Below are 22,208 nucleotides of genomic sequence, written 5' to 3'. Positions count from 1 at the left end.
TATTTATAGTGGTTTTGCTGTTGGCATCTATACCACAAACTCTCCTGAAGCCTGCCAGTATGTAGCAGAGAACTGTGGTGCTAATATCCTGGTTGTGGAGAATCATAAACAGCTGCAGAAAATCCTAGAAGTAAATATCTTTTTATAGAGGAGTTTAGGGGTGGCAGTGGCATATGGAAAGCATTTGGCTGGGTTAAATAGTCAAGCATGTATTTAAATTCCATCCCTAGCTCTAACCTAGGGTGTGTTCCTTCTCCTTTTTATTCATTTATTCTGTCAAACCAAGAAATGCCTGTTCTTTCCAGGCTGGGGATGGAAGGGGACTTGACTGTACAGCAGAACTTCCACTTCCCCCTGCAACTTCAAACTGCACCTGGTGTGTGCATAGCACTCTAAAGGGATATGGTGGAGTACAAACACTCACTAATGCTGGCAAGCCTACCTGTGAGTGGGCAGGGAAGCCAAATTGGGACTAGAGTGGAAAGGTGATTGCAATGTTAAATATAAAGACTGGAATCATTAACTGAATTTGAACAGTCCAACCTGTGCTCTTACCTATCAGAGGTGGATGGGAGGGGGCTGGTAGCCAAAGCAACTTTGAAAGGGAAGTTAAAATTATAAACCCTTCTAGTCAAGGCTCTAAAACAGTCACAGAATACCACAAGCAAAAATTAAGCATCACTAAAAATCCCATGATGCTTTCTGAAAATCAAAGTGTTCCTGTAAAACTTCAGTCTGGATAATTACTTTCTAACTACCTGATGTTAGAATCCAGCAGGCTTCACAGACTATCATTAAATACCATTAATATTCTCCACTCCAAAGGCGGCTGCAATTTCAGTTGTGGGTGAAGCTATTGTCTTCAGACTACAACAGAAAGTTCTTGCGCCTTCCTTTCAGCTTGATGTATGCAACAGAAACACTAATTTACTCTGATACCTGGCTTCCACTTCACTGCAGGTTCAGCACAAGCTCCCTCTTCTGAAAGCAATCATCCAGTACAATGGAGAGCTTAAGGAGAAAAGACCAAATCTCTACACTGTAAGTAATGACACTTAAGTAACATTTGAGGTGTTGGTTGCATATAACAAATGCCTCTGTGAATAACTAGCTACACTTTGATGGTGCTGCAAGTACACCTCAACATGCAGCTGTAGTGAGTAATACCAGCAAACGGTCCCATTGCCATCTCTCATGGAGGGGCCCCTACTAGATGACATTCTTGTTCATTAGGGAACAGTTTGGGGTGGGGAAAGAGTTCTTTATCTTTTATGTTCTTTCATAAATTGCTTACACTTGTATGCAGTGGATGGAGGTGGCAGGGGGAAGGGGAAATGCTACAAGATAAGAATTCTCCACTGACACAAGTGGTAACTTCACAGCTGTGTGGAGTGGATGTAATGACTACACAAAGTAAAAGCCATGTAGAAGTAGGCCCTCTATTTCTCAAACTCTCTGGAGGGTAACCCTTTCCAATAAAGCACAACCAATGACTTTCCTGCTAGTGTTCCCTGTCCTATTTTTAAATAAGCCCTTAGACAGGACACCAGCAAGACTCAATGAAATCATCCCTAACAGCCCAGGAAACTCCCTTAAAACTACTCCCCCAAACATGTCTTCCTTCATGTGTCAGTAGAACAAAATCACTGCACTAGGGCCAAACACATACCTGTATTCCTCCCCACACACCCCATATCCACAGCTTTATACACTGTATTGTATTTGAAGTGAATTCTTGATTTGGAAAGACTTCCATGGACTAATGGAAGATATAATTAGATGTGTAGACTGACAAAGTTCTGTCCTTGCCTCCATGGGTCCCACGTTTCCTGGCACATTTCACTAGCCTCAGAGGCTCACTGTGACCCTCCACATAACCCTTCTCTCTCTAGAGACAAGGATCACAGTTGGAGCCATTTTTATCATAAGCCAGTGAGGGAGGTGAGGAAGTTATCCATCCTTGCAGTCTCCCCATGATTAATCAGGGGGCAAAGGGGGGGAACCCAGGCCCACCCTCTACTCCAGGCTCCAGTCCAGGGACCCTAATAGTATCAGCTATGGTAGCTGACCTTTTAGAAACATGACTTAAAATTCCCTGGGCTACTTCCCCCACAACAGCCCTCACTTCCTCAAGCTCCACTTCACCCTTACCTCAGGGCCTCCTTCCTTGTGCCTGATATGGTGTGTACTACTCAGCCTCTCCAACAGCACAACTTCCTCCCACAGCTCCTGACATGCACACCCACCTGACTGACTGGGAGGCTTTTAACTAGTTTCAGCCAGCCCCTGGTTGGCTTCAGGTGTCCCAATCAACCTAGCATTCTCTCTGCCTTCTGAAAAGTTCTTAATTGGCCCCAGGTGTTGTAATTGACCTGGAGCAGCTGCCATTTTACTTATCCTGGTGCCAGGGATTTGTTTAGCCTGGAGCTAATATATCTATCTCCCAAGGCTTTTCTATAGCCATCTGACCTTACCCTGTCACAAAACCTATGAAATCTCACTGGAAACACAATAGTGGTCTTCACCAATTTAAATCCCTCCACCTACCCACCCCTTCCAGAGAGCTTAGTTGCATATGTGAAAGATGGTGTAAAGCCTGACCAAGCTCTTTACTTTTGAATGCAGTGGAGTGAATTTATGGGCCTTGGCAGTGGTGTTCCAGATTCCCAGCTCGATAAGATCATCGATTCCCAGAAGCCTAACCAATGCTGTACGCTGATTTATACCTCAGGAACAACTGGACAGCCAAAGGGAGTTATGCTCAGTCATGATAATGTAAGTATTCTTGCCTAACTGCTATTGGTGTTCAGACTTCTGGGATGCACTATTTTTTTTAAATAGTGTTGAGGTTGGAAGAATGGCTCTAGCCAAAATATTTTAACACTAGGACATAATGGAAACAAATACAAATTAACTTCAGAACAGTTTCTCTTTTCAAGACCACTTTGTTTAAGCAAGATTTGGCAAAATTCATTTACTTCTGGTCAGTGAGGCAAATCTTGCCTACATTGTCATGCCCCACAAGTGTATGTCCAACACACCCATGGCTTGGTCAGAATAGATCTCTAGGAAAAGATATTAGGCATATTTTGTCCTAAAAATGCAGACAACCATTTTGTACATGTTGAAATTAGTCTGTCACTACAAGGGCAGTTCTCTCTCTCTCTCTCTCTCTCTCTCTCTCCCCTATAACCCAGATCAGGACACTGAAACTGTTACTGGGTTTCTTGTAGACTTGGGCCCTACTGTTCATTACTGCTACTAATAGCTAGCTCTTAGGTCTTTTCATTAAGTCTCAAAGAAATGTACAAAGATCAGTATCTTCATTTTACAAAGCTTAACCTTGGCCAGCATTCATGTGGGCTATTAATGACATAAGACTAAAACCCTCGCCTTCCGTCAAATGGAATGGCAGAGCCACTAACCTAGACACTCCTCCATGGTGGCCTCTGCATAGAGGTGACTGAAGTAGTTTGGGGTAGCTTGTTTCCCTAGTATCACTCATGCTGTTTTACACTCCTTATGTAGTTTGTAATTAGTCTGCCAGCAAAAAAGTCAAAACAGATTCAAGAGATGCTCCAAAAGATTATGCTCTTTGTTCAGCTGGTGAATCTGTTAAGACACCAAGAGACTCTCCAAAGGAGAGTGCTTGGATTCAAGGGCTACACCGTGTGTGTGAGGAAGGACAAGTATGGGTCAGATCAAAACCTAGGCTTTAGCCTAACTCCAAAAGCATTGGACTGGTTTGTTTTGTGGTCGTGACTTGGTCTTCTGTGGATGCAAGTTCATACAATTTGCTTTTAAACCCTACTTAAGCTCTAAGTCAGGGGTAGGCAAACTACAGCCTGAGGGCCACATCCAGCCCTCCAGACATTTTAATCTGGCCCTCAAGCTCCCACCAGGGAGCAGGGTCGGGGGTGTGCCAGATTCTGTGCAGCTCCTGGAAGCAGCAGTGTATGTCCCATCTCGGCTCCTATGCATAGGGGCAGCCAGGGGGCTCCATGCACTGCCCCAACCCCAAGCACAGCCCCTGCAGCTCCCATTGGCTGGGAACTGCAGCAGCAGTGCCTGTGGACAGGGCAGGGCGCAGAGCTGCCTGACTGCACCTCTGCTATAGGAGCCGGAGGGAGGACATGCTGCTGCTTCGTCTTTGTCTTCAAGCATTCATGGCCTGCCATACAATTTCCATACTCAGATGTGGCCCTTGAGCCAAAATGTTTGCCCACCCCTGCTCTAAGTGCTACAGTCCCAATCTCCCAGACAGTGATTCTAGATTGAAAACAGTAGTACTGGCCACAGACACTAAGCAATCAAGGCGAATGTGACTGAGATGTCATGGCAGGTCTAATCTCCACTTTCTCTTTGTGTACACAGAAGCTACTTACAAAGTCTTTCCCCAATTCTCTTGATCAAAACTAATTCAGTACTGGATCCAGGATGCTTTCTTAGTGTCTGAACAGGCCCAACAGTGAACATGAGAATTTCCAGACCAGTGCTCCATCTAGTCCAATAGCCTGTCAAAAGGTTCAGGACTGCCCTGCTGTGAGCAATGACGGAAATACCTGCCCATAAGTGAAACTTCTTTCTGCTTCCTCAGAGTATAAATGACACACGCCTTCAGTCACCCCTGAGAAGGGGGAGGCCGACTGCTGCCCTTCCAGTAGCAGGGGGCTGAACATGTACTTGAAGCCTACATCTAGGAACAACAGAAGTAGGCCATAATACAGGATGAAGGGACTCTGTTCCCCAAGACACACACATCTTTGGGTTATTGCTTCCAGGGATAATCAGCTGAACATGAACTCCCAGTGTGGCACTGACCTAAAGGGCTAATGCAATCTTTGGAAGCATAAATGGGAGAATCTTGAGTAAGACTAGAGGGGCTTTCCCTTTTTATTTTTTTATTTTAAATTGGTCATTGAGACCATAGCTGGACTACTGTATCCACAATTCAAAAATGATAAACTGGGAAGGGCTTGGAGAGCCCAGAGAATGATTTAAAGGATTAGAAAACATGTCTTATAGGGAATGGATAGACTCAAGGTGTGGGATCCAACTAGTCAAGTGCCTAAGTCCCAGTTTTGGCTCCACTGTGATCCACACCACTCCTGCTGAATTCTGTAGGCGCTGAAACTCACTTGGTGCCTAAGCTTCTTGTTCAGGGTAAATGTTCCCTCCATGCCTGTTTCATGCTCCAGCCCAGCCTAGACAGTGACTCTCTCAAATCAAGGAAAGACCGGCTTTCAGCAACTAAAACCTCATGCAGAGCCTCATCTCATAGGTGGCCTCCAAGGAAGCCCACTGGAGCAGCTCTCATTCAAAATCTGGCTGGAGGAGGGAGTAATGGTGGTGCCCACTAGCTCTTAGCCCCAATAGCTAAAGCACTCACCTGGATTATGGGAGACCCAGGTGGAATTCCCACTGCTGAGGTGGGCTCTACCACTGAGCTGTAGAACATTCTGATGTGGGGCGGTCACTGGACAAGAGAATGGGAATGACTGTAGCCCAGTGGTAGGGCACTCACCTCCTGGGTCCAGTCACACATTATTTATACACAGTGGAACAGCTTCCTCAGGAGAAACTGAGCACCACATCAGAATATCCCAGACCTCCATGGCTAGAGGACACTTCCGAGAGACCCTTGTTCATATGCTCCCTTCTCCCCCTCTGCCAAAGAGGGGGAATTGAACTTGGAGTTCCTGTTTCCCAGGTGTGTGTTCTAACTTCTGAGCTAGAAGCTGTTTGCAAGGGGGCATTACCCCCTCCAGCCACTTTGTGTGGAGTGGGGCAGAGTCTAACTCAGTCTCATGAGATTACTTCAGTGCCTAAACTGCCTGACTCCAGATGGCAGGTTCCCATTCATGGATTGCTAAGCAGAGATAGGCACCTAAGAAGGCAATTCACAAAAGCCATGTTAAGATAGCCAGTGGGAGATGTGGACCAGAGGGGTGTGTCCTAAAGGTGCCTATCTCTCCCTATTTGTTAGAGGAAGCTTAGGTACCTAACTTGGCATTATGGATCTCCATGTTTTTTTCCTGTGACTTTCTGGATGCCTAAAAGTTAGGTGCCATGATGCTCAGCATTGCAACACCTGAGTCCTTTCATGAATCCCACCCAAGGAGCACTAGGATAGTTAGTCTCACAGAGACGGTTAAAGGGTGACTTGGTCAGCCAACAGGTATCTAGAGGGGGAACGCATATCTGCTCAGGCATAGGTGAGATTTTTTTTTTTGCAGGAGTGGGTGGGTGAGATTCTGTGGCCTGCATTGTGCAGGAGGTCAGACTAGATCCTAATGGTCCCTTCTGACCTTAGTATCTATGATTGTCTCTTCAGTCTAGCAGACAAAGATATAACAAGCCAATGTCTGGAAACTGATGCTAGAGACCTTCAGACTGGAAATAAGGTCTAAATTTTTAAGAGGGCAATTAACCACTGGAATAATTTACCAAGGCTCATGGTAGATTCTTAATCAATGGCAGCTAGTAAATTAAGATAGCAGATCTTTTGGAAAAACATCTGTAGTTCAAAAGGAATTATTTTGGGAGTTCTATGGCTTGTGTTACGCAGGAGGTAATTAGATCAGAGTGGTCCTTTCTGGCCTTGGAATCTAGTAATCTAATTCAGTTACCTGCTTAACCTTAACTGATAGGGCTCATTCTGATTCCTCCCCCCCACCAATTGGTTAAGTTAAACACAAGTTTCAAACTAGCCAGAGACCAGGAAAAGGGAGAAACTCTCTCAAAGTGAAATGAAATGTATGCTGTGTGTTTTAAATCCATTAAACTTGTTGTGAACTACAGAGTATCTAAATTTTAAATGACATCAGTGTTGTGCCTTGCAGACTTGTTCAGAACCACTAGTGTGAATGGTAACCATGAGGTGCTTGTTTTCAGATAACTTGGACTTCACTATCAGCAGGGCGCTATGTACAACTGACAGACGCTACCGAGCAACAGGAGCTGGTGATCAGCTACCTTCCCCTCAGTCATATTGCTGCTCAAATGCTTGATATTTGGCTGCCAATAAAACATGGTGCACAAGTTTTCTTTGCTCAACCAGATGCACTGAAGGTAAAGACCACACTACTTAATCTAGATTCTTATAGACAGTAACAGGGCTGTATCTTGGGGGGATGGGGGTGTTGTCACAAGAGGAAACCTAGGTTGGCCATGAACAAAGCTGACAATCCCAAGAAATTCAGATTACATTTATCCAAGTAATAATAAATTACACCAATTTTGTAACATAAAACAGACCCTTAAACTTGAGACACAAGCAAGTAACTTGCATCTATTCACCTTTCTACTGTGTATGGTACAAAGATGGATAAGGTGACCATGTACTCTGAATCTATATGAATATATTGGGTCCTTATGTCATTTCAGACACTCTCTCTATTCTGCAACTTTCCTTTCTAATAGCAAGGTAGTGCTGTGGGTTTACTGGCCATACTCCAAAATCTCTACCCTGATATGCAAAGGGCCAGGTTTTTGCCCTTCATGCAGAGTTGGCACATGTGCATCTGGAGTCCAAGCAAGGGGCATTAACATGCCCTGGCCTTTGAAAACCAGAGTTTCTGACTAGCACTCAGAAAGCAAACTCCTCTCCACACTGCTAGCAATACAAAAAGGCATGGTGGCTAGTATGAATGTTTCAGGGCTAGACTAATTGCTGAGCACAAGAGGTTAGCTTCTGGGGGCACCTAGCTTTTGCTTGGGAGTGACATTTGACACTAATCTGGAGTCCACAGTATAGTGGCACTATGGCATATTGTGAGTTGGATTCCTGAAAGTTGAAATGAGGGCTGATTCTGGATTTGTGCCCCTTGAAGATGAGTGTACTATAGGAATGGAGTACTCTACTCATTAGTAATAAGTACTGACTTAATCCACCGTCGGTGGCTTTTGGAAGGAAATCTAGATGTCAACTAGAAACTATCTTCTGAACAAAAGTGGTTTTAAACATTTAAAATTCTACTTCATTTAGGGCAGCTTGATAGACACATTACGGGAGGTCAGACCAACAGCTTTTCTGGGAGTTCCTCGCGTCTGGGAGAAAATACAAGAAAAAATGAAATCTGTGGGTGCAAAATCATCTGCTCTCAGAAGAAAAGTGGCAGCATGGGCTAAGGAAGTAGGATTACAAACTAACCTGAAACGGATGAATGGGTAAATTTTCTTTAAAAAGCAATTTACATGCAGCCTGTAGATCCTAATAGCATATTATGCTCTATTCAAACATAATATGCAGGATTCCGTCTTTAACTAATGGTCTGTTGTAAAAAGTTAAGAGCATCTTCTGAAACTAAGTAGAAGCTTGGCTGTCTAGGCTGTTCAACAAGGACAAGTGAAGAGTTCTGCACTTAGGAAGGAAGGATCCCATGCACTGCTACAGGCTGGAGACCAGCTGGCTAAGCAGCAGTTCTGCGGGAAAGGACCTGGGGATTACAGTGGACAAGAAGCTGGATATCAGCATTGTGCCATTGTTGCCAAGAAGGCCAGTGGTCTATTGGGCTGTATTAGTAGGAGCATTGCCAGCAGATCGAGTGAAGTGATTATTCTCTATTTGGCAACTGGAGTACTGCATCCAGTTTTGGTCCCGCCACTACAGAAGGGATGTGGACAAATTGGAGAAAGTCCAGTGGAGGGCAACAAAAATGATTAGGGGGCTGGGACACATTCTCTTATGAGGAGAGGCTGAGGGAACTGGGGATATTTAGCCTGCAGAAGAAAAGAGGGGAGATTTGATAGCAGCCTTCAATTACCTGAAGGGGGGGTTCCAAAGAGGATGGAGCTCAGCTGTTCTCAGTGGTGGCAGATGACAAACAAGAAGCAATAGTCTCAAGCTGCAGTGGGGGAGGTCTAGGTTGGATATTAGGAAACACTATTTCACTAAGAGGGTGGTGAAGCACTAGAATTGGTTACCTAGGGAGGTGGTTAAGGCCTGGCTTGACAAAGCCTGGGCTGGGATGGTTTAGTTGGGGTTGGTCCTGCCTTGAGCAGGGGATTGGACTAGATGCCTCCTGAGGGCTCTTCCAACCCTAATAGTCTATGATAAGAGAGACTAACCTGAGCCTCTTTCAATTCTTCTCCTAAAGGGCTTCTGAACTCCCAGTGGACTTCCGTCTAGCCAGGCAGTTGGTTTATAAAAAAGTTCGGAAGGGTCTTGGGCTGGATCGATGCACAAAATGCTACACGGGGGCTGCCCCAATTACTAAAGAGACTCTGGAGTATTTCCTGAGTCTGGACATTCCTGTGTATGAGTTGTATGGCATGAGCGAGAGCTCTGGACCTCACACAGTGTCTCTTCCAGACACATTCAGGATCACTAGGTATGTATTCCTCATTGTGGAGAGGAACTAGATAACTGACTCTTACATAAAGAAGAATTTCATTAGTTGCTCTCATACCAGAAACTTATATACAACTTGGATCGCTGCTGCCCTCCACTGAGGCAGGCAGCTCCCCTCCTTCAGCTGTACCAGCATCAGCTAGCCACCAGTAAGCAGGGATTGGGAGCAAGCCAACTTCTCAACTGTGTGGCTGAGGTACAGGAATGGTGGAACTTGGCAGTGGCCTATAGAACAGGAGCTCTGTCTTAAAGCCTAAATCAGCCAGGCTCTCTAGGAGGCACAACTGAGAAATGGAGGGATAGAGAGAAACTGGTAAAAGAGGAATAGTCATTTGTTTCTCATGACTTCTACTCTGGCACACAACCATTCTTCATGATATAGTTAATACATCCAGTAATTTAAGAAAGGTCAATGTGAATATATTACAATCTTTGAAATCACAAGCCCCTGTTTATTCAGTGTTTGGAATAAATAGCTTAATTGTAATACGACTTTCTAAACCTCAGGTATTCTAAAACAATCTGCTGAAAACACCAAGGGCAGATCTAGGCTTAAAACACTGCAGCCAGGCTGCAGTGGCACTTCAGTGAAGACCCTACCTGTGCCAGTGGGAGGGCTGCTTCCATCAGTGTAGGTAGTCCACCTCCCTCAGAGGCGGTAGCTAAATCAACAGGAGAATTCTCCTGTCAACATAGTGTTGTCTACACTGGGAGCTAGGTCTGTTAACTGCATCACTCAAGGGTCTGGATTTTTCATATCCCTGAGCAACATAGTTATAGTGACTTAATTTCCTAGTGTAGACCTGGCCTAAATGCCTAGTACAGGGGTGGCCAAACTTGCTGAAGCCCTGAGCCCTGGCAGGCACCTTCCATGGGGCTGAAGCCCCAAGCCCTGGCAGGTGCATCTGGCTCTTAAACTTCTGAAGATTATTGTATGCGGCTTGGAGGGTCAGTAAGTTTGGCCACCCCTGGTCTAATAGGTCCTAATCTCTCTCTAGTTAATATCGGATCTGTTGTAGGTCTCATCACACTACACTGACAGGCAGCTTATAAACTAATTCCTTGCTGAAAGATGTGACACCACAACCTGAGTATGTCTCATGGCTTTGTGCAAATACTTAAATTTTAAGTGGTACTGATAGGGAATCTAACAATTCATAGCTTTTTTTAGCATACTGAATCTTAAGGAGAATTTGTCCCTGTTCTAGCTGTGGAAAAGAGATTATAGGCTGCCAGACAATGATTTACAAGCCAGACCACGATGGCAGTGGAGAGATCTGTTTCTCAGGTAGACACATCTTTATGGGCTATTTGAACATGGAAGATAAAACCAAAGAGGCCATTGATGATGAAGGCTGGCTCCATTCAGGTGATCTTGGCAAGCATGACAAGAATGGATTCCTTTACATCACTGGAAGAATTAAAGGTAATACCTCATCCTTGGTTTGAACTGTCTGGCTGCACCATCCTGTGCTATGAACTGTTACTACTTGCAAGCTAAGTAGGCCTCTATCGTGACTTGGTATCTAATAAGTACCTCAGGAGTTATCCACTTATGACCTAGCCTGGCATCAAGGTGATGTGGTAGAGTACTCTAAATGTGGTGTAAAAATGCTGCAAAACTAAAGAACAAATTGTAGAAGTCAAGACTTCAAAAGGGGCGCGGGGGGTGGGGGGTTAAAGAGCCAGTGACCTGCTCTGCAACATGATAGTTGTCTAAGGCTGACTCTTGCTAGCTATAGTCTGACTTCAGGGAATCAAGACTGGCAGAGTAACTTTTCTAGTTTCAACAGGCTGTGGTATTAGCTCTTACCACATCATCCACCTTCTCAGTCAGATGAGCCAGCTGTTCGGATATAAAACTTTATTAAGGGAAGCCGTTCCCAGGAGTGGCCTGTATATGCCACTCCTTGCTATGAAGGACACCTACTTAAATTACTATAGGACAGATACAAAAGCAGATCCGTGATCTATCTGTCCTAGTGTGTCCTCTTCAGAGAGAGAAATAGTTGATCCTTCCACCTTTGTGCTGTCAGTAGCACAAGTGTACTAGGGGAGGTAGTGGGGGGGAAAGGATTAGCATTTCCCTCATGGGGATGGGAGGGAGACTCTCTCTGGCAGCAGATCATCCTACTGCAGATGTAGGAGGCACTGCTTGGCCATATAGGGTATCTTCCACTAGGGTTCTGGTGTGTACATACTCCACTCACTGAGTGGTGGGGGGGCAGTTGGTGGGTTTTTTGGGGGGGGTTTCTTTGGCCTCCTCTCTACAGCTGTTTATACCCATGCTATCTGGGCATGTGCTCTCTGTACCCCTAGATTCTACTGTAAGGGAAGAATAGCCTTCGTCCCATCTCCTGTCCCATCTCCCCCGGCCCCTTATCCTCTTCCCAAAGGGTCTGAAACTGCCTAGTTCTGAGCCACTGTAGCAATGTCCCCCTCCTGTCTCGCAGCTCTAGGGCACCTCAGACTGACACTGTCTACCCCTACCCAAATACATGGCTGGTCTTGAGTCTCTTGAGTACTGAATAGGCACCCCTCTGCATTGGCACAGACAGGGAAGAATCTGCCTCTGGGTCCTCCTCCAGTTCTGATACCTGGCTACCAGCACTAGAGTTCTGGTAAGGACTGGGTTAAATAGGGTCCCTCTACACCCCTCTAGGGGTGTAGAAGTATGGCCCAAGACCCTTTCTTCAAGGAAAAGAGTGGTGAACAGTCAGGTAACAATAGCTTAATGGCTCCAAATGACCCCTACAGCAACAGCTCAAACTCCATAATCCCAGATGGTGGAGTCTCCCCAGGACCTAAGCACAAATAAGGCCAAGGGAGGGGATGGGGAAGAATGACTAATGGCAGATAGTGCTGAAGACCTTTTTTGTTCTTTGCATGCAAAGGAACAGCTAGTCTCTTCTTTGCTTTCGGGGGCGGTTCCTCTCTGGGCTTTCCTAATGGGAAGATTCTCCCCATCCTAGTTGGATCTGCACAAGTCAGGATGACCATTGTCCCACGGAATCTTAGAGTACTAAGCTGTTAAAAAGTTCACCAAAAATAACCTGATACTCAAGGCCCCATATACTACATAGCCAACTGTACCTAAAATTCTTCAGTCCTAAGTTCTCCAGTGCATTGGTGAAACTCCCCTCTACAGCAGTTTCAAATCTGTTAGTCACTTGTGTATTTTAATAGCACAGCAGCCCATGTATGTCTTTATTAAATTGACTTTTAGGGACACATCATTGTTTGGTAGCTACAAGACGGAAGCTGGCTGTCTAACATGTGCAAGTGCTGTAATCTTTGCACATGTCAACTTGTCTCTGAAACCTACACTTCTCAAAACGCACAAAACTGAAACTAGTGAAAGATCGCATTTTCATAGTTATGCCTTATTGTCTTCTAGAGCTAATCATTACTGCTGGAGGGGAGAATATCCCTCCTGTTCCAATTGAAGATGCTGTAAAGGAAGCTGTTCCTATAATTAGTAATGCTATGTTAATTGGAGACAAGGCAAAATTCCTTGCTATGCTTCTAACTCTGAAGGTATGATTCTTTCCATTATCTCCTGATAAGTAGCCAGAAAATAAGATGAGCTATCTATCACCTTAGCCAGAATAGCTGTACTCTGGGAGTAGAAGAGTTAAGAGGGCTTGTTGCTGTCAAATCAAAGATCTGAAACTGTATCTAATACCTGCAAATAAGCATTTCACAAACTAATCTTCTGATCAACACCAAACAGCATGTCATGCTGTAACTTTAAATTACAAGAACCTGACTGTAAGAAGTACATGGGAGCAACTCTGCATGTTTAGATTCTATGGCTATAGTTTGGTTATGAAGAGGTGCAATTCATCCCTCTATATACATATTCAGCAAAATAGAAGGGAGTTGAAGACATGGAAGCAGTAAGATGCAAGAGGGAAAATGTGGTTCTCACTTGTATTTCCTCCCCAAACCTCACCCACCATAGCAGTAACAAGCTGTAGCTTCTTTGTTTTAAATCTGATTTGTTTTAAAAGTTTCCCAGGTTGGTAATGACAAGCTCAAGAGCCTGTAAAACACCTGCCTTGATCTTTTTACCAAGGAAGATTGAGCTCTAGATTTCTGGAGGCTAGTTCCCACTCTCCATAATAAGAGCTGTTGGGTGCTGAGCTGTTAAGAGACCGTGACAAAGCAGTATGGGAAGCCTGTGCTGCATGCCTCTCCCAGATTCAATGCATTTCTTTTTCTAACTCCCTAGAAATGCTCCCAATAATCAATGGGAAAAGAGCACAAACCACAACTGTAGCTGTAACAAAATTAGCCCTAGAAATCCTCTACCTACTTCTAGAGCAGCCTAGGTGCTGAACAATTTTCCCCCAGCATGCTGAGATCTGAGGGGTTTCATTTGAACATCATCTCCTTCAACTACCAGGCGTCGGTGAATTGGTAAACTATTGCACCAAGGTGATGTGGTTCTGGCTGTCTGCTTAGGATCAGCCAAGGTAACAGGAAAATAAACTTTGCTGGGTTAAATAAGCATGTGACTGTAGAAAACTACTTCACTGGTTCAACAGTTTATATATTAGCTACACTACAGAAAAAAAGTAATGTTTTTCTGTCCTTCCTCTTACAGTGCAAGGTAAATGAAGAAACAGGGGAACCAGAAGACGACCTTACTCCGGAAGCCATAGCATACTGTCTCAGATTAGGCAGCAAAGCTACAAAAGTCTCAGACATTGTAGGTGGCAAAGACAAAGCTGTTGATGCTGCTATCCAGAAGGGAATTGCATTAGTCAATGAGAGAGCCACCTCAAATGCACAGAAAGTACAGAAGTGGGTCATTCTAGAAAAAGACTTCTCAATCTCTGGTGGAGAGCTAGGTAAGTGACCTGGGCTACTACACATTGAAACTTATGCAGGACTCCTGATTTCAAATTAGGGGGTGGCACATCTTCTCCTCATTGCCCTAAAGTCCTGAGTGATGTGATCTCTTGCATGTATTATGATACTAAAGGCAGTCTTAAACTGCCCTGTGAATGTACAGTGTGTGTACTCCACTGTGCTGGACACTCAAGCAACAGAACTGTAGGAGCCTGTCAGTTAGGTAGGTTGGACAACAGCCACTTTTGGCACTCTGAAAGTCTGGCATGTAGTAACCAGAAATTGGTTGAGGTTTCTGGTTGACAGGAGTGAGGGGAGGAGATGCTGTCTGGCTTGTGGGTGGAACTGGTTGTGACCTTAGTCTTAGAGTGGGATGGGTTAATATTTCATTCCCAATTCCAACAAGCCTTGCTGGTAACCATCTGCACCCTGGCATCCTGTTGTAGCAACTTGTTGCTGCATCTGTAGCAGTTGAATGGTATCCAAATCTTTGATTTAATGTCCAAGCTTCAAAGTGAACATCCCCCAGAGGTATAGAAATTTGCACTTCTTGGAGTTAATGATTTCTGGTGCCTGCTCCTACTTAGGTCCAAAAGGGTAGAGTACTCTGAGGGGCACAAGTAGATAGTGCAATTAAGCAGCCCTGCAAATGGCTAGGTGAGGGAACCCAGTTAATCTCAGAGCTTGGATCCACTTGCGACTTATAGCATGTTAAAAGCAGCCCTGGGTGCCCTAGCTCACTACCTGGCCACACTGGCAAGGCACATAGAGCGCTCCTGGTACTCCACCTCAGCGAGAAGATTAACACTTGTTTGTGCCTTGGCTGAAACACCCAGGTGTCAGTGTGAACAAGGTGTTGCGTTACTGCACTCTGCCCTTAAGTCATGTGGCCACTCTTCTCATCGTTTTTGGAATCTCTGCAGGAATGAGGATATGCTCTTTGAAAGCTCAGTTTCTGACAGCTGGCATCCTTATCGGGAGGGAAAGCTGCTGTCTGAACTTACCAGACAGCAGGCTGACATGCTTTCAGCCCCCCCAACCCACTCTCTTCTCCCCCCATACACACAACATGCTCCCTGTCAACTCCACCCCCCGATTTGAAAAGCATGTTGCAGCCATTTGCATGCTGGGATAGCTACCACCATGCACTGCTCTCTGGCCATTGCAAGAGCTGCTAATGTGCGCTTGTAGTGTCTGTGGACAGATTGCAGCGCTTTCCCTACTGCATTCTACAAAGGCTGGTTTAACTCAAAGCGCTCTACATCTGCAAGCCATCTGTAGCCATGCCCTCAGTAACAAGTGAATACTGTAACCATCTTTTCTTAAAGAATGTGCCAGAGCCTAAACTCCTTCCTGGAGGATTGCAGTAAGCTGCCTCAGGCTGTCATGCACCTCCCCTCTGTGGTGCCCACCCACCAAGAACCATTCAATTCCTGGCCTGCCAAATGACTCTGGTGCCTGGATAGGCTTGAGCCCAAGACCAGGCATTTCTGTTCACTACAACCCTGAAAGTCTAGATGGTATGGGAAGCTAAGGCTTCTGTACCTGGCTCTGAGGCCAGCAGCCTTGCTGCTTCCTTCCATCTGTACACACTTCCCCATTCAGCAGTTTTTTCTTGTGCCTTCCACCCTGATGTCAAGTGATTTCCTTCCAAGATGGGAAACCATAGTAACTAAGGGAGATTTTCCAAGTTGGATGCCCAACTGTCTTTTGTGCCTTTCTCTAGAATCAGCAAGCAGCCTTGCTTCAAGACATTAAACTTTTTGGAATTGGTCTTAGTAGGACAAATAACAGTTAAAATACTTCCCTCTTACAGGCCCAACAATGAAACTGAAGAGGCCTGTTGTAACAAAGATGTATAAAGATACAATAGACCACTTCTACACTGTGGAAACCACATCAGCAAATCCTCTTTCAAAGTAATCTTGGAACACTGCAGGTCTCAACATACAGTTCTCAACTCTTCTACTGCTGTGTAAGTGTGTGTGCGTGCTGTTCATTGCTTTGACTCCCAAATGAAGGAATAAATGCATCTCTGAAATAAACCAGGTTTAATATTGTAGCCCTGCAATCACTGAATATTTGTATACATTCCTGACTCTAGTTATTGGTGATGCTGCACTAACATTCCCTCTCTTTTAGATGGACTTTTTCTAATGTCCATGGTCAGCTCAAAATCAATTGTGCATCATATATGGGCAAATAGAATCTCAGCAAAAGTTAAATAGTTAAAATATTTTAATAGTACCATGGCATTACTTTGTATTGTAAAAACCATGATAACTTATTTTTCCACCAAAGTTTTGTTTTTGTCTGAAAATGAATGTAAAACACAAGCAGGAATCTTGGTTTCTTTGTAGTTACACTTGAGGGCTGGGGTACTTTTTTTTAATAGCAATGACTTTTTTGTAAGTAAATTATATACATCATATAAAGGATTTCTATACAGTATGGATACAAAATACAGGTTTACTTCATTGTGTAATACTGGCTTTTAAACTTTTTTGGTTGGGATATCACAAAGCCATAAACTTGTTGAAACTATACTGTGCATATGTTGTAAGAAGCATCCCAGCAAAGGGAGTCTGATAGAGCTGTCAAAATCCTGTCCCTTCTGACTTGTTCCTCAGTTGTCCCACAATCCTGGAATGTCTTAAACTTCTCACAGGTAGAACTTCTAGGTTTTTATGGTGTAGTACACTTGAGGTAAGTGAAAGTCTTAATGACTTCTTGCAAGTATACTTTTAGGACAGTATTGGACTGAACAGTTTTTAAAGGCTAACTGTCTTTTGAAAAGAGAAATAATGCATGCATTAGGAAATGCTCCACTGATTGGCATTGCCTTTTCTGGCAAAAGGGTTACTAGTTTATAAGGGGGAAGTTCAACCTCTGGTGGGGGTGTGTGGAGGGAACTAGGTGTGTGCTGCATTTCTAGAACTTCAAGCAGTCTTGCACTGTAGGCAACTCTACAGAAGCAAGCAACTGTTACTGAATTCATGGATGCTTACAGTAAATTCTATTCTACTCAGGGGCACCTTGCCTGATGTGAACAGGCTATCAGTTATCTTCTGCTCTATGCCTGGACGAGTAAATTAGCTCTGCTTACCCCCTCCTGTTAACCAGTCATGCAGAAATCTGTATCATTATGAAGGCCTAACTCCAACTAAGTTTCAGGGACCTTAAATGTTTTTAAGATCTAATTTTTTTTTTGAGAAACTTGTATTCATCTGATCATGAACAACACTGTATGAACCATGTATGAGATTGTGAAGGATTGAACAAGTGCAATCATTCTAGCTACTTTCAGACTTGACTCTTACTGATGTCTTCAGTTCATTATCTTTGTCAGTGCCTGGAGTGGATGGGTCAGGCAGAGGAATATGTATATGAATGAATTACTATAAGGCATCTCAAAAGGCTGAGGAGTACTTCAGGACACAAGGATTAAATGGCTATTCTGATTTGTATATCAAATGAAACTTTGCCATCACTTGAGCTACATCAGAGTTTGTTGTGTTAAACTGCTATCTGTAAGATGGCTAGGGAAGGAATTTAAAGCACTTATACAAGAATTGAGGATTGTAAAAAGTGGGGGGCTATTTGTAATTGGAATTATAATGAAGATTCCACATGTGTAAATAAGCTTGTAATTTGATAAAGTGCTGTGCACTATTACCACTGACTGGTCTTCTGTATCTATTTATGGGACAAGTGTGAAATGTCAACTGTTAATAAACATTTGAACCTCATTTGTCTTTGAAATAGCATTTCAGTAACTTGCCACAAGGTAGGTTTTAGTTAAACGTCACTAAATGAAGCTTGGACCAGCAAACTAGTGGTGAAGGGGAAGTTGAGTATCTGTCTTGGTTCATGGGACAGTAACAAGATTTAGAACAGAGGTACAGAAAGAGCAAGGTTTCATAAAATCTGAGGTGACTCAACCCCTCTAGGAACACCACCTGTACAATACATCCTGTTGGTTATAGTGCTGACATTCTGCCAAGATTTTTTTCTTCATAGTGACTTGCATAACCTTCACTACCTCTAAAGTAGGGAGAGAAATGGAGACCCTTAACTGTCAGGCTTTAGAACTTAAATGCAAGGACGAGTACTTCTCCTGCATAGCTAACAATCCCTGCTCTAGGGAGGAGGAAGCCTAAAAGCAAGCAGTGGACAATACAGAGTGCAAACTAATTGGGCCCTGTAGCTGACTTAACTAGTAGCAGCAGAGAACACTAAGCATTGGAGAATAGAGTATTGTTTAAGGGACAACACATTGAACTGCCCATCAGCTCTGCAATTAAAATACCACATTTGCCTACCTGTGCCAGGTAGCTTGGACTCCAGCTAAGGAGCTGTTTGGGGTGTAGATGCTGCCACCAGAGTCTGACCATGCACTCTGGGACCCTCTGACCTCAAGCTCCTAGACCACAGGTTCTAGCCAAGCTTGAACACCTACAGTACAATTACAGTCCTTTTGCCAGGTGACTTGGACTCTGGGTAAGGGTCAGCTGTGGGTAAGTGAGTTAACAGATTAAACTCTAACTTAGTTTAATCACACTAATGATTGTTAGAAATCAATATTGAAAATTTTAAATTTTCTCTATTACAAATATTTGCATTGTAAAAATTAAACATGATTTTTCAATTCACTTCGTACAAGTACTGTAGTGCAATCTCTTGTGAGATGTAACAAAAAAAATCTAAGTTACAAACTGCACTGAAACACAATGTAAAACTTCAGAGCCTATAAGACCACTCAGTTCTCCTCCTTGTTTGTCATAGCAATTGGCTGAACAAGTTTGTTTACCTTGACAGGCACTACTGCTGACTCCTCACTTTCAGGTGACATTGTAAATAAATAACAGGCATTTGCATGGCATTTTTGTAGCCAGCATGACAAAGTATTTGCCAGATATGCTAAACCTTCATATGCCCCTTTGGCCACCATTCCAGAGGACATGCTTCTATGCTGCTGGTTTTTTTTTTTTAAAAAAAACCTAAATTTGACTGACCTCACTGGCAGGAGGGGGGAGAATTTTGCTCACCCACATTGTTATTTCATGTTATAGCAGTCTTGGATGATGACCCATACATGTTTAGTTTTTTTTAAGAACACTCACAGCAGATTTGACAAAATGCAAAGAAGGTACCAATGTGAGATTTCTAAGGGTAGATACAGCATTTGACCCAAGCTTTAAGAATCTGAAGTGCCTTCCAAAATCTGAGAGGGATGAGGTATGGCACATGCTTTCAGATCTCTTAAAAGAGCAACACTCCAATGCAGAAACTACAGAACCTGAACCACCAAAAAAGAGAATCAACCTTCTGCTTATGGCATTTGACTCTGATGATGAACATGCAGTAGTCCACTCTGCTTTGGATCATTATCTAGCAGAACCAGTTATCAGCATGGATGCATGTCTTCTAGAATGGTGGTTGAAGCATGAAGGGACATATGAATCTCTAGTGCATCTGGCACAAATATCTTCATATGCTGGCTACAAGAGCATTGAGAATACCTGTTCTTGCTTTCAGGTGACATTGTAAATGAGATGTGGGCAGTATTATCTCCTGCAAATTGTCTGAGTGGACTTGTAGGTTCTAAAGTTTTACTGTTTTTTTTTTAATGCAGTTTGTTTGTACATTAAACTTACAAATGTAGAATTAACTTTCCTCAATTGCACTACAGTACTTGTATTAGGTGAATTGGAAATATACTATTTTTCTCACAGGGCAAATGTGTGACCAAAAATAAAGTGAGCCCTATACACTTTATTCAGTATAATTGAAATCAATATTTGAAAATGTAGAAGACACCCAAATTTAAATGGTATTCTTATTTAACAGTGCAATTAGTCACAATTTTTACAATCAGTTGACAGCCCTAGTAGAGACATACATGATGTGGCCTATAGAAACTGGTTCCAGCCTAAAAGGGAGTTGGGGGTATTTAATAGCCACCTTGTATAAAAGGCTAATAGAAACTCCTTATACAAAACAGTACTTGAGCCTTTTCCTATTAAGATGGCAATTCAGGACTTGTGTCTCTAGAGAACTTGGGGCATGGTCGGTTTAATTCCAGTAGTATCAAAGAGAAATTTCTACCTTATATACAAGGGTGATATAACCAATACACTAGCTTTCCTAAAGTTTAAGGTGAAATAGGATGTATTCATGTTGCAAATGAACTCCACATTCAAGTACCATCCTAAAGAGCACGTGCTCCTTCTTCTAAATGTCCTTTCTCCCTTGAAGTACAGCAAGAGATCTTGGATCTGCTGTTGCAACAAAGGAGCTACCTTGAAATACTCGCTTTAGAAAGTGATGTAAAATAGCCAGTTATGAACTCCAGGAAAGAGCAATGACAGGATTGGTTTTGGAAAGGTAATTAATTCCTTTGAGTGGAATTTAATTGCATCATTACGTAGATCCATCAAGCCCAATATAGGGGCCAGCACCAGCTCTTTGAGGAAGGTAGAGAACCTGCCCACAACAAAAGTTTCTTCCTAGCCTTCTCCAGTTTGAGGCTGGGTTTCTCTTCTGAAACATAAGCCTTAGTTCTGGATAGATACTTATCCATCTAAAACCTCTTTGAAAAATATGCTCATGGTCTTATCCTGGAGTGCTACATGCTGTCACATTCACAAAATGTCACTTAACCCTAGAAGTGCTTGATCTACCTTTCACACTTCACTTACCTTTTTACGTGGGACTCTTTCCCGCATCACACCCTGCTTTCTCCTGGTGATGATTCTACTAATGCCACACACTCTCTTCATGGAGCCATGGGCACCAAAAATCTCTGCTTCAAAGCCATTCTCCTGGGGTTGCTTTAATGTAAAAGTGCAAAATGCTCTTTAACGCAGAGCCAGGCTCCCAGTGATGTCCCCAAATTGCATTGCTCAATGCTGATGAGGCAGCAGGGAGAATTCTGTACACGTGAACTATTTTTTCAGTTAAACATCTGTCAAAGGGGTTGAGGTAGCACACATGGTAATACTTCCATGACAGCACTTACTAAGCAACAGTTGGAAAAATTCAACTTCCAAGATCATAGAGCAGGCTTCCTAGCCATGCACTCAAAGCCCAGGGGACTTGAACCTACAGAAAAGGGAGAAACTTTTCCACATGTACTGTCCAGCCTAATGAGAGCTACGCTATTTGTAGTTTCAGAGTAGCAGCCGTGTTAGTCTGTAATCACAAAAAGAAAAGGAAGACTTGTGGTACCTTAGAGACTCACAAATATATTTGAGCATAAGCCTTCATGAGCTACAGCTCACTTCATCAGATGCATTCAGTGGAAAATAGTGTGAGGAGATTTATATGCACACTGTAAGGAGAGTGATCACTTAAGATGAGCTATTACCAGCAGGAGAGTGACCCCCTCCCCCCCCAAATCTCTCTGGTCACTCGATTTCTGACCTAAAAGTGGCTATTCTTCAACAGAGACTTCAGAAACAGACTCCAAGGAGAGACTGCTGAATTGGAATTAATTTGCAAACTGGATACAATTAACTTAGGCTTGAATAGAGACTGGGAGTGGTTGAGTCATTACACAAAGTAAAACTATTTCCCCTTGAAAAAAGAAAAGGAGTACTTGCAGCACCTTAGAGGCTAACCAATTTATTTGAGCATAAGCTTTCGTGAGCTACAGCTCCCCCCGCCTCCTCAGACGTTCTTGTTAACTGCTGGAAATGGCCCACCTTGATCATCACTACAAAGGGTTTTCTGTCCCCCCCTCCCGCTGGTAATAGCTCATCTTAAGCAATCACTCTCCTTACAGTGTGCATGATAAACACCCATTTTTTCATGTTCTGTGTGTGTATATAAATCTCCTCACTGTATTTTCCACTCAATGCATCCGATGAAGGGAGCAGTAGCTCACAAAAGCTTATGCTCAAATAAATTGGTCAGTCTCTAAGGGGCCACAAGTCCTCCTTTTCTTTTTGTGAATATTTGTAGTGTTACCTTAAGTCAATGTAGGAAGTTGGGTCTT

General features: G+C 43.5%; 1 protein-coding gene and 1 long non-coding RNA gene across 7 annotated transcripts in view; one reads left to right on the top strand and one right to left on the bottom strand.

The window, feature by feature from the left end:
• Positions 1 to 17,958, top strand: part of ACSBG2 (acyl-CoA synthetase bubblegum family member 2) — a 38,344-nt gene extending 20,386 nt beyond the window's left edge. For all 6 annotated transcript variants that reach the window (XM_043536131.1, XM_037885558.2, XM_037885557.2 and 3 more), the window contains 10 exons: positions 10 to 130; positions 961 to 1,041; positions 2,626 to 2,775; positions 6,895 to 7,071; positions 7,988 to 8,169; positions 9,099 to 9,332; positions 10,561 to 10,778; positions 12,750 to 12,889; positions 13,962 to 14,208; positions 16,026 to 17,958. In XM_043536131.1, coding sequence (XP_043392066.1) covers positions 10 to 130; positions 961 to 1,041; positions 2,626 to 2,775; positions 6,895 to 7,071; positions 7,988 to 8,169; positions 9,099 to 9,332; positions 10,561 to 10,778; positions 12,750 to 12,889; positions 13,962 to 14,208; positions 16,026 to 16,132 — 1,657 coding nt within the window. In that variant the 3' untranslated portion in view covers positions 16,133 to 17,958. The remainder of the gene's footprint in view (positions 1 to 9; positions 131 to 960; positions 1,042 to 2,625; positions 2,776 to 6,894; positions 7,072 to 7,987; positions 8,170 to 9,098; positions 9,333 to 10,560; positions 10,779 to 12,749; positions 12,890 to 13,961; positions 14,209 to 16,025) is intronic.
• A 1,984-nt stretch (positions 17,959 to 19,942) lies between these two features.
• LOC122463844 lies at positions 19,943 to 21,459 on the bottom strand. Its single transcript, XR_006287492.1, has 2 exons — positions 20,512 to 21,459; positions 19,943 to 20,460 (listed from the first exon to the last, which is right to left on the bottom strand). It is a non-coding gene; the product is annotated as an uncharacterized LOC122463844 (long non-coding RNA).
• Positions 21,460 to 22,208: the final 749 nt, after the last annotated feature.

The sequence above is a fragment of the Chelonia mydas genome, chromosome 25 (assembly GCF_015237465.2).
Source record: "Chelonia mydas isolate rCheMyd1 chromosome 25, rCheMyd1.pri.v2, whole genome shotgun sequence".
Taxonomy (NCBI): domain Eukaryota; kingdom Metazoa; phylum Chordata; order Testudines; family Cheloniidae; genus Chelonia; species Chelonia mydas.
The sequence above is the reverse complement of the archived record's forward strand: the minus strand, read 5'-3'. Positions and strand labels throughout refer to the sequence as shown.